At 44.2% G+C, this 12215-nt stretch overlaps 1 protein-coding gene across 1 annotated transcript in view; it reads right to left on the reverse strand.

Annotated features, from left to right (window-relative positions):
• JAKMIP2 (janus kinase and microtubule interacting protein 2) overlaps positions 1-12215 on the reverse strand; it is a 187039-nt gene that overhangs the window by 71528 nt on the left and 103296 nt on the right. The window contains exons 2-5 of the mRNA XM_019506389.1: positions 11037-11306; positions 5829-6326; positions 3703-3912; positions 2986-3084 (exon numbers count right to left, since the gene is read on the reverse strand). Of these exons, the coding sequence (XP_019361934.1) occupies positions 2986-3084; positions 3703-3912; positions 5829-6326; positions 11037-11165 (936 nt within the window). The 5' untranslated portion in view covers positions 11166-11306. The remainder of the gene's footprint in view (positions 1-2985; positions 3085-3702; positions 3913-5828; positions 6327-11036; positions 11307-12215) is intronic.

The following is a 12215-nucleotide window of genomic DNA, read 5'->3' on the forward strand; positions in this document are numbered from 1 at the left end:
GTTCCTCTACACATGAAATTCCCCTTTCCTTAGAAGATGAGGTTCTCTGAACAACACTATTAAAAAAATCCGTATTTTAATGGGAAGGAAGACACATAATTACACATGAAGTTGTGCTTTGCCTGTAGCAGTACCCTGGATCATAATATATTATTTAATAAATGTGCTCATTACAATTAAACTCTCTAAGAAATGTTTACAGTCTTTCTTCTAAGAAATGACATTTTCTCATTAAAGAAAAAAAGACTTTGGCTATTTAAAAGTATGCATCAAATTATAATCAATTAGACTGAATATTCAGGCTATTATTTGCTAAATGCTGTACGAACTCGGTTTTTGAGAGATGTAACTAATGTAAGCAATACACGTTAATGCATTTTGCTGTATTACAATTGTGATAAGCCATGATTTTACAAGCTTTAGTTAATTAATACCACTGATGTGAATGAGATATCTACACTGAAGCCAACTGAGTCAATTATGATTCCTGTCCTCACACTGAATACAATGGAACTGCTCTGCATTTCAAAACCTTAATCTTTAACCAGAATTGCAGAAATGCTGATGGTCAAAAAAGTGCAGATGTCCATGGCAAGGTATACCTATTCCATGCTAAAATAAATCTGTCAAAGGAATGAATTTACTGTAATCCATTCTCTGTAGATCTGATATTTATACTGTCCTCAGCCTGCATAGTCGATATGCCAGATGCTGAAATACTGTCATTGTTTGATTTTTCAAGAATAGATCTGACCAGAAGCTGCTATGTGCTTAGGAGTATCTGATAAGAAAAGGTTGAGTCAGATAATATAGAAACATTTAACCAGAATCCTACAAACCAGTTTTGATTGTGAACTCATGATAGTAAAACCACCTTGAAGTCAATGGTTAACTGGTCTAAACTCATTGTGAGTAAGATCAGAATCATAACCCTGCATTTAATTGTTACAGTGTCTATGCGGGGTTTAGGGATTGTAGGTAGTTTATATGCACCAGACTAGTATAAAAACACACATCATTATACTAAGAGGAAATTGATATCAGATTGGGCTACATTTTTACTATGAAATTTCCTATGATACCTCCCAAGAACCCTGTAAACCAGGGGCAGGCAAAATACAGCCCACGGGCTGAATCCAACTATTTCACCTGGCCCACAAGCACCCCCCAATTAATTATACCTCACCCAGCCAGTGCACTTTGCTCCCACCCTCATGCCGGGGAGGGCCCTGGCTCTGGCCCTGGCCAGCAAGCACAGCTTCTGGGTGGGGCCACTACTGCTACTGCTGCAGCTACCAGGGGAGTTGCTTGGCTTCCCCGGCCTCCAGCAGCTCCTCCTTATGTCTGTGCTACAGCACTTGCTCCGGGCAGCAGGTAGGGAAACAGCGGCAGGCAGAGGGAAGCTGCAGCTGGGTGGGAGTATGAAACATGGAGACTGAGGACTGCACCCAGGGGGTGGTGGGAGTGTGGAGTTTAGGTAGGAAGGGTGTGGATGCACATGTGTGATGGAGAGTGGGGGGGTGTGGGAACCCCCCCATGCCTCCCCCCATGATGCACATCCCCCACCACTGGTGAAAGCAGCAGGCAGCGGACCCTCAGGGTTGCTTATGGCCCATGCAGGTGCAGCTGCCTGGCAGCACGCGGTTCAAGCCAGTTCCAGAAGTTGCATGTAGTGGAAGGAGCAGAGCCAAACCGGCCTGCCTCTATCTCATGGGGCTCCCCATGGCTCACATGCAGCTCCTGGGACTCCCACACCACCAGGGGAAGCCCTGCGTAATCAAACTGGCAGCCTGGCTCTGCTGCCCCGTACTGCTCCTGGCACTCTGCCGGACAGGAGCTGCATGTGGTGGCAGGGAGCCAGGTGAGGCTGCTGGCTTCATCATGCGGGGTTTCCCCCCAGCGGTGTGGGAGCTGCACATGACCTGCAGGGAGTGACAGAGGTGGGCAGCCTGGCTGTGCTCCTGGATGCCACGTGCAACTCCCAGAACTGGCTGGTACTGTGCAACATGTGAGCAGGCAATGAGTCTGCTGCTGCCGCTGCTGTCAGCAGTAGGCGCTGTGCACCATAGGGGGGCATGTGCAGGGTCCCCACACCCCCACCCTACCTCACACCCCCAAATGCCCATACCCCCCACAACTACCCCACATATACACATACCCACACCCAAGAGACTCTAGACTCCCCACACACAGCCACATCCCCTCATCAACCCCCCCACACCCCAGCATATACATATGCCCACCCCCCACCCACACTCCACACACTCTCCACACACAATATACAGGAGTAAGACCTTATTTTTGACCTATTATGCAATCATCTCTATATACACTAAGCAAACACATGTAAGTCAGGACAAAAATATTCTTTGAAATAAAATGAAAATCTGTTACAGTAGATTTTTGACTTTTACTATATGATTTGTCTTTTTTCCGGTTCCAAGAAGGCAACCCCCACTCCCAGAAAGACTTCTGATGGTCAGGGGTCAGAGGCTAGGGGGCAGGACACCTGCCCCAAGATAGCGGCCGGGGGCAGGGCACCTGTCAAGGGGCAGGGCTACCCATGGTGAGGGAGATGGAAGGGCTGGAGATTCAGTTAGCAGCAAAAATTAGCCCTTGTTACCTCTTATGTTTAAATACAATGCTGCACCATGCCATGTTTTATGAAGCATGGTCTGAAGCACCTCATAATGCATGGAACAGTTGTGTGTTAACAGATGTAGTGAAACAAAGACTAAAGCCCTGAGCTAAAGCCTACTGACATCAATAGAAAAATTACCACCGACTGCAAAGGGCTTTGGACTGGGCCCTGAGGTTGCTGAGCACACCCAAGAACTGTGTCATTTCCTGTCCTTTCATATGAGAAGTTCTAAGCCTTAGGAGTAAAGGGTAGACACAGCATAAATCATGACTGCCTAAATCACCCTTCTTTCCTTTCCCTACGACTTCTTGCCTCCCCAGTGTGACAAGGACAAGATCACAAACCAGTTCATTTCGTTCATCTACAAGTAGTGTGTTTCTGTCCTCCAGTTTCCGGATGGTGGCATTCAGCTCTGCCATCCTCTTCTGGTTTCTGCGTAAATCCTGAGAATGGAGAAAAATATCATTTAGTTACTGGTTCACATGGAAGATACATTGGACAAGTCAAGTTAAATGCTATAAAATATGACCACATCATCATTTTGTAGCGAAATGAACCCCCTTGGCCGTATTGGTACCATTTACAGAGACCATCACAAGGGACTTGTATGCTGGGAAAAAGTTAAAACAGCTTGGATCTCATTTCTGGACCCCACTTACATTTTGTATGGTCATTTACTCCTGGGTAACATGGGTGCAAATGATATGCTATTCTGCTTTGGGGGAGTCCCATATTCACCGCATCCTGTAGTGTTTCATAACCACATCGTGCAGTGCAGGGCAGAAATTGGCCCTTGGTTTGAACCCACTGGACCAGCTAAGAGCCAGCTATTCAGAGGAAAGAAAACATCTGCAAAAACATATGTGCTTCTAAGGTATCTACAAAGGGCCTTTGGCAGACGTAGCTAAGAATTTCCACTAGAGGGTACTTCATAGGGTTCAGAAAATGAAGCTTATCTTCTCTGTAGCAAATAGGAAAAATGATGCAGAAGGCTGGCGAGATTATTATGCAAACCAAAGAGCCACGCTTCTATATTTCAGAGGACAGGGAAACCTGCTCACAGGACTGCTGCAGTGCTCTGAGCCATCCCCTGCTCTCCCTGGGATCTCTCTCTTGGGACTGCTCATGTTACATTCTGCCTCCTTCACTAAGAAGAGCTGTTCATCCAAAGCTTCTTTCTGCAGCTGAAGCTTCTGTACATAGCCCGTCTGAGTCTCCAGTTCTTTCTCCAAGGAAAAGATTATTCTGTCTTTAGCTTTGATCTCATCCATCTAAATTAAGAAATACCAGAACAATATCAACACACAAATCCAACAGCATGTCAGCATTGCAAGAGTACCTCAGATCACTTCAATGTTGTCGTTTACTATTGTATCTGCTGTTGAGTATCACACCAGATTCCTAGATAATGAACTTGATCAAGGTTTTACTATAATCAATACAAAATATGAATCATTATTGCCTGTGGCTTGTTAATTAGCAAAGGGCATCACTGAATCTATACACAAGCTCTTTTCAATGGTGTTCCACTTCTGTAGCCCCTACTGACATGCTCAAGAACTGCAGAGGATTAAGATCTGTGAAAAATCAAAGCCAAAGTTACAGTTTATCACCTAGCACCTCATGTAGTCATTTACAGTACAAAATAGCATGGCCAAATGAAGATATGTAGGCTCAATCCCTGGTAGTGTAAATGGAGTTATATTGATTTACATCAGTTGAAGATATGGCCCTGTTTAATCGATACAGACACTGATTTACATCAGCTGGGGCTCAGCACCCAATCTGCCAAACTTACAGTCTAGGGGCTGACTCTGTATTGGAAGGGTCATTCTAATAATTCTTGTTTCTTTGGATATCAATTGCTCCATTGCTGTGTAATGTTTCAGATTCATCTAGCCCACAATAAAGCACCTCACACTTCATTTCCTTCACTGGAATCTTGATGCACGATGCTTGACAACCAGAAAAGGAAGGGTTAACTCAATTTTGGAATAAGATCACTGCACACAAGCCCTAAAGAATACAGAGATTAGCAGAAGGCAGCTAATGCCATTGAGCCTAAGGATGTTCAGTGAACCAGAATTTGCAAAATTCTCAGAAAAAGTGCACTGCAATCTGTGAAAGTTGCATGAGTCATTTCCCAAAAGCAAAAATACTATCTGTGCTGAATTGTGTCTACAGCCATCAAAGACACTTTACTGAACCTGTAACCTTTTTAGCATACTAAAATGCCTTTAGAATTATATTTTCAAATTAATGGGCCAGATCTGGATTTCATTTACCCAGGTGTCAATCTACTGCAACCCTCTTGACACCAGGGCGATATAGTTTTTCCACTGAGATTTTACTGGAGTACATGAAATCAAAGCCTGGCCTAGTGCAATGCACATACGCAAATAAATATTCTGGAAACAAATTTCTTTTCCTTATAACTTTCAAAAATTGTTTCACATCCCAGATCAGTCACAGAATATACATAGGGTGATACAGAGTTGAATGTCACTAACTTGCACAGTTCTATTATGGAGCTGGAGGAAGACTGTAAGTACTTGATGCCAGAAAAGAAGTCCCCCCTCCCCACACCTTTTAGCACTATAGCTAGGTTAGGATTCTAGAGCAGGGGTTTAGGCAACCCAGAGGTGGGTATGAACTTGCATTTCCAACTTCCCAGCAAAGTCTCTAAACATCAGGTCATGGGCTTTCCTCACCAAAAGCATGTAGTTTAAAAAAATGTAAGGGAATTGTTTTGACTTTTCTGGCTTTTTTTTTTCTTTTTGGGGGGAATGAAAGTGTTCCCTGAATGCCACAAAAGTTTGCCAATAGTTTCAGTGCTTCTTCCGTACAACACATGTTTCGGCTCCATGATGCTTACAGAGGTTCTTTTAACACACATTCGTTGAGGAATAATAGCAAAAGAGACAGCAGTAGATGTATAACAACTACTCAGTTCACTGCAAAACAGAGCATTAGCTCATTTACTTAAGGCCCATGTTAAGGCCATTTATTTAATCTTGAACAGTTGCCACCTACTGCTGAAGACTTATTTCCTGGGAGGGGTGATAACTAGACATTTATCATTTGTTTTTTAAACTATTTTGAGCTGTGTGGATCTAAGTACCATGACAAGAGGCAAAGGCTAGGAAAAGTGACACAAGCTCTGTGGTATATGGTGGGAGCTACTAACCAGTCTGCGGATATCCCGCTCACTCTCCCATTTGATCTTAGAGATGGCTTCCTGGTGGGATTGATGCTCGCTCCGAAGATCACCCGCTTTGATCTTGTCTGCCTGGATCATGTTATTAAGGGCCTCATCCACCTGCTTTTTGGCAGATTTTAGTTCAGTAATTTCCTGCAAAAGCTTAAGGCGCTCAGAGTCAAACTGTTTCCTGGCCTCTTCACGAGCCTCAATGGTCAGCGCTGTCCTTACTTTGTCACTACTCCCGTCCCGCAACGCGCACAGTGCTGACTTGAGGCGCTGGATTTCACTGTCTCTGACTTTGACCATCCGGGTCATCTCTTGCTCATGCTGTTTGATTAGGTTCTCCCGCACTGCCTGCAGCTCCTTCATCTTCTCCTCGTGGAGTTTCGCCTTGAGTTCAGTGATTTGTACAGTCTGCTTGCGTTGCTCCAGTTCTCGGATCCGTTTGGTTTCTTGAGTCTTCTCCCTCTCAAGTTTAGCAACCTACGTGTTGAGAAGAAAAGAAAGTCAACAGCCACAAGCGAGACGATACACAAGCATGTCTACCCAGGATGCCTATAAAGTCCTACACCCAAGGGACAAAACACATTCAAGATGCCCCAATCTTCCTCCACCCCCAGTGTGACAAAAATACAGGCATGTTTAGAGGCATTCTCCCAGCAACTACCTCTTCTTACTCTGGCAAAAATCTTATTGGTTCCATTAGGACATTTGATGGAGTAAAGTCTTTATTATTTGTCCCCATACATTTTTTTCCCTTAAGATGAATGCCTCATTGCTTTTCTTTGAAAAAACCCCCCAACTACTTACATCCCTTGTCCATACCTAAAGGACAACCCTGCAATAATGAGGTAACCCAATACACTTCAGAAACCAAACACAGACCTCAGGAGCAAACACAATAGCAAACTCGTGAATGTACAATGGAGGAAAATGATTTGATAAGGAAAAAAAGAGATTTCATGTTGCTGCAAACTCAGTGGGTGTGTTCTAAGGTTTATGAAAAGGAAAAAGAAGGAGTTGAAAGATTAAAACTCCCATGACAATTTCTCTTTAAAATAAATACTATAAAGAATCAGAGTGTGCAAACCTTTTAAAGTGAGAAAGAAAAAAAAATCAATAATAATAAATAAAAGACTAGATCAGTTGAAAGCTCTCCAAGAGACACCAGTGGTGCCTGCTTGTGGTCATAATTGATTAGAAGAATGAGATTTGCCAAAGATAGGGAAAGCTATACGCAAGATGTACTGTCTTTGTCTTCTGTCCCCAAGTGGTCTCAGATATATACTAACCAAAGAAATCTCCAACTGAGAAATAAAGTCCTAATAGTGTGATTTTACTTTGGCTTCAGGTCCCCAATGTCATCCTGGAAGTATTAGTCAACCCCTGAAAATAAAGCAGTGTCTTTCTTCAAAGTCTCCTTGAGAAAAAAACCAGCTACCTCCCTAAAACATCAGTGTTAAAGTTTTTGCTGTTCAAGAACCCACGCAGAAATTTTAACACCTGTGTGCTAAGATAGGTACTCACCCCAGTATGTATATGCCGAAATAAAAGCAGGCCGATTCCAGAGGCACTCGGCACTCAGCTTGCCCTAGAGATCACTGTTGCAGTAGCAACATCTAGCTGCTGTCACTCTATACAAAAGGAATAACCCTATTGTAGCACTATTCCACTGACAGGCAGAAAGCAGGACATGACTGACTGCTCTCTAATACAGACAGGTAAGTAGGGCTAGGGAATAAAAGTCAGTGTCTGTCATCACTTCTGTATGTCACACCCTAATTACAATTACTACCACTGAAACTAAGGCCAGTTTTACTTAAGGTGCCTAGTTGTAATCATCCAGACGTGCAGGTCTGGGGTCTCTTTAACCTCCTTTCCCCTGCCCCCTTGTTTCATGCCCTTTGCACCTCTCCTTGACTAGGGAAAATGAGTAGGATATCTTACCTCTCACATCAGCATGCTTTATCTCATTGATCAAAGAGAAGTTTTGATGGGCTACAAAATGACACCCACTTAGTCCTGCTTAGAGTGTATTTACATGGCAGTCAGGCTTCGACTCCTACATGATGTTCAGCCTGCCTTGAGATACTTTTCAACTAGCTAGCTCTGGTACAGATAGCCCACACAGAGCTGTGTTGCCATGGCTACCCTGTTATCAATACCCAAGTGCTCTAGTTTAGAGTTCACTCAGGTGTGTCTACAGGCGCTGCAGTCACACTTGACTGCAATGCTGACGTGCCCTTTAGTGCATGGGGGAGGGTGAAGCAAGGTGCTCTGCAGGAAGAAATTTCAGTTCAAATTGGTGAAACAAAGTTATGCAGAAAAAGGTCCCATTGTTCAACGGCTCAGGTTTTTACTCTTCTATGTGCTTGCTTCTCGTTACACCCATGAAAAGGTGAAGCTGTGACAGGGAGGCGCATCAGAAATTTTTACCCAAGCTTTTTGGTGGGAGGAGGAGGAACAGTCCCTTCGCACTCTCCCAGGCATCTCAAATGATTGGTCAGCCACAGGATGTTCAATTTGAACCAAAACTCTCAGTCTGAGCTAAGTTAAAACTCTGGGGGATATAAGACCTGAACCACATCCAGAACGAATTTGGGAGTTGGGTACTTTCATAACATGGGCCCAATCAAAAGCTTTGATCAAAATGCACTTCAAATCTGTGTTCATTCAAACTTGAGATCGCTCTTCATGTGCTGTACACCAGAGATGTCAAACAGTTGGCCTGTGGGTTGCAACTGGCCTGTGGAGTTGTATGCTATAGATGGCTGGCTTGATCCCATTTGCTGGCCCCAGTCCTGCATGCAGGCAGCACAGGTTTGGGGTGCCGCATGCAGACTGTGCCCCAGACCCTCTGTGCCATGTGCACCACTGGGTCCAGCCTGCATGCCATGGGCAGCACGCACCCTTTACTGACCTCAGGGACCATGCAACAGCAAGCCATGTGTGCAGTGCATGCGGCTCATGTGTGCGGTGCACAGGTTGGAACCAGCACCACGGGCACTCCAGAAGGGGTTGGTCTCCATTTGGCCCATGACCCTGTTGTAGGCCAATCTTGAACTCCACTGTAACTCTTTGGGTCTAATACTGTGAGCACTCTACATTGCATGCATGTCATTGGGAATGCAAGGCATTCAGCACCTTTCAGGAGATGCTCAATGTCTGGTGGGAGCTACTGAATGTGAATTAATCTCTTCGGTTTGTTCATATTCTACTGATCTCCCTCCTAGGGACTGATGTTTTGTAAACAGCTTCACATGTTCAGAAGTCTTTAACAAGTCTTGCTTACCTGTGTAAGTTCCGTTTTTTTGTCACCTCTAAAGTGACAAATAGCAATGAACCTCAGGGTACTAAAAGTATACAGCCACAGTAGAAATAGAGCATCAGCAAGCAGCTCTTTTCTCCATCAAGTTTCTGGCAGCTAGCCTACTTTTTCTACAGAGTAGACAGTTTCTGCCCATGTGCAAAACATCCATGCCAATGCCTGAAAAACTACTTTGCCTGTCCAGGATCTGAGATCAGCCTGCTGTAGAAGCACGGGATGCAGAATGAATTCAAGAGAACGTGTCAGTTCCCTCACAGTTTGCAAATCAATGGCTATACAGCTCTTTGAAAAGTGAGGGGAGAAACCCCCAAGAGATTATCAGCTCATAAGACAGCACAGAAATGTCAATTCTTTCTTTCATCCCCCCCCAATTAAAGAAACTGATATTCATGGAATCAGCTGATGGTCAAAGATTCCCATTAACCCTGATATATGGACGAGAAAGGCTTTCACAATAAATGGCCTCATGGAACCTGGAGCCCTTGGTGTTGTTCAACGGTGGCAGCTAGAAACAGCTCAGCCTAGGTTTGTCTGCCTGAGGCCATGCTTATTTGTGAAGTAGCCAAAGAGTCGGGTTCATAGGTTTCAATTACAATTGACTGTTTGGCTACTTCACAAACAAGCATGGCCTCAGGCAGACAAGGGCTCCAGGTTCCATGAAAATCAGTTTCTTTAATTGGGGGGGAGAAGAGGTGGGCAAACCCATCAAGACATGATTGAAACACCTTTTGAAATGATTTTGGTGGCTGGATTGCAGACCCAGGGAGCTGGGATGTGGGGAGAACTGTCCCTACCTGTGTGACTGGGTGACAGGAAGTCAACACTAGCTATAAGATGGAGCATCTATTTTATCTGCTGCTCATGAAGAGCACATTGTAAAAATTAAAGAGAGATTGTGCTTATCCAGTGTCCAAGGAGCACTTAGCTCTGTTCATACAACTGCTTTATGGTATGAAAGCAGTGCTCTGAATGTTATCTGCATGAACATTGGTCACTCCCAAACACAGATACAATGCACTGTCTAATTGAAGCACCTCTCAACAAACAGGAAAAATGCCATAAAATGGTGGGGTGGGGATGAAAGGGGAAACAATTCACTGTGTGCACACCTCAGTATAACAGAGAGGTTGGGTTGGTGCTGGGGATTTGGGATAAGAATGCCTTTGAGTGGGGTCAAAGCCCATGCCACTGGCATATCAAGGTAGTTTTAGACCACCTAGTTTAGGCACCAACAACAATGGAGCAAAAGCAGCAGCACCAGCAGCAGAGAGGACAACTCAGGTACTTAAATACACGTGGCAATTTGCCCACAGTGAACTCTGTGGCATTGTGGCTACACAGCTATCAGTGCCTGAGCTAGCTAGCCTAAAGGTCTACACTGGATGCAGTCACATCATGGACAACCATGCAGACTTCCCCCCCAAAAGCACAGTATAGAATTTCACACTATATATTTATGGAGGGCTTCACTCGTTACAGAAGTGCAACCGTCTTTGGTATGGATGGACGCAGTCAGTCCTTCAAGAATGCATAACAACACTGCACATTAGTTACAGATAGAAAAAGGGTATTGTAGTTAGAGAACTTATAAAACCAGCTGGTATATGGCCAGGATATTGTTAAAGCCAGCAAATCTCTTCTTCATGGGCATGATGCTTCATTAACTTTGTTAAATAAGTCAATTGAGAATAGCTCCACTGAAGTCAGTGGCATTACCTACGTGGAAAAATGGAAGGTGGGGGCAGAGGGAGGCCTCAGTTCTGGAGGAAAAAATGCATTTCATTCACTGGTTTTCCACAATGCAGTTTTTCTACATGCTGTACTACCATAGAGAGACTGTCCCTTGATATGGACTCTTCACTCACCTTAGACTTCTCTTGATGTAGCTCAATTTGAATGTCCGTTAACTTGGTCCTGAGTTCTTCATTGGCAGCCTGCAGGGCGACAAGCAGTGCCTCAGGCTTTTCGCCTTTGCTACGACTTTTTTTTGACATGGTTTAGGATTAGTGAGAGTCTGCGTGTTTAATTCGTTTCAAATCGGGACTGCCATTTTTTTTATTTGTTTCAGTGCAAGTTGTCTCAGCACCTACTGTGTGACATTCCTTAAGGTCCCCTTCTCAGCTGTGTTGGAAGCCCTGCGAGAAATAAGACATGCTGTCATTGATCAGTGGGTAGCAGCAGTGCAATGGCTCACATGGTTACAAAATAATCACAGTTCATTTCTCTAAACACTGTCACCTCCGTCTAGTGCCTCACAAGGGAGGTTCTAACACAATCAAATTGCTGTGTATGAGCTTAGCCATCTCCAAAGTATTCCAACCTTTCTTCTTCTTACAGGGAGTACCCTCAAAAAGTAGAGATTATTTTGGTATTTCATAAGGATTTATGCACCTGGCAATGGAGATATGCATTTTTAATTTTAGTTGCAATGATTGGCATTGATTGACAGACTTTGATCAGGATTTTTGGCTAGCCATAGAATGATTCCAGTAACCGCAGCAATAGAGCAAGGTTCCTCCATATTGCCTGGTCAAGTTATGTCTGTCTGTATGCAAGGTATATGTGCCAGTTCCATGCCACTCAGTCCCTGGCATCGTTAATGGAAACTTCACACCATAATGCCTCTATACATGATAGGGCAACCTGAAAGAAGTTGAAGACTGAGACTAAATAACATGTACTTGCTGGGTTTCCCATCCTTTGTACTAACTCATTTTACCTTTTCCTCCTGATCACCTGTGCAAAAGAAAGGAGGAAGTTGGCTGTATGTGCTGTAGAGCAGGTAATTCCAGAGCTCTTTCTCTAGTAGATGATGGATGAAAGATTCGGCAGACTTCCCCAAGGGGGAACTAAACAGTCACTAACAATTACTGTATGTCACGGAGTGAACAAACTGCGCCGCATTCATTCCTGTTGCTTTTAATTCACTATAGTTTCAGCCTGTATAATTTCATTGTTTCATAGTCGGTAGGGTCGGAAGGGACCTGAGCAGATCATCAAGTCCGACCTCCTGCCATGGCACGAAAGAGTACTGGAGTCAAACG

Source organism: Gavialis gangeticus, unplaced genomic scaffold (assembly GCF_001723915.1).
Source record: "Gavialis gangeticus isolate Ggan-Ray unplaced genomic scaffold, GavGan_comp1, whole genome shotgun sequence".
Classification (NCBI taxonomy): Eukaryota; Metazoa; Chordata; order Crocodylia; family Gavialidae; genus Gavialis; species Gavialis gangeticus.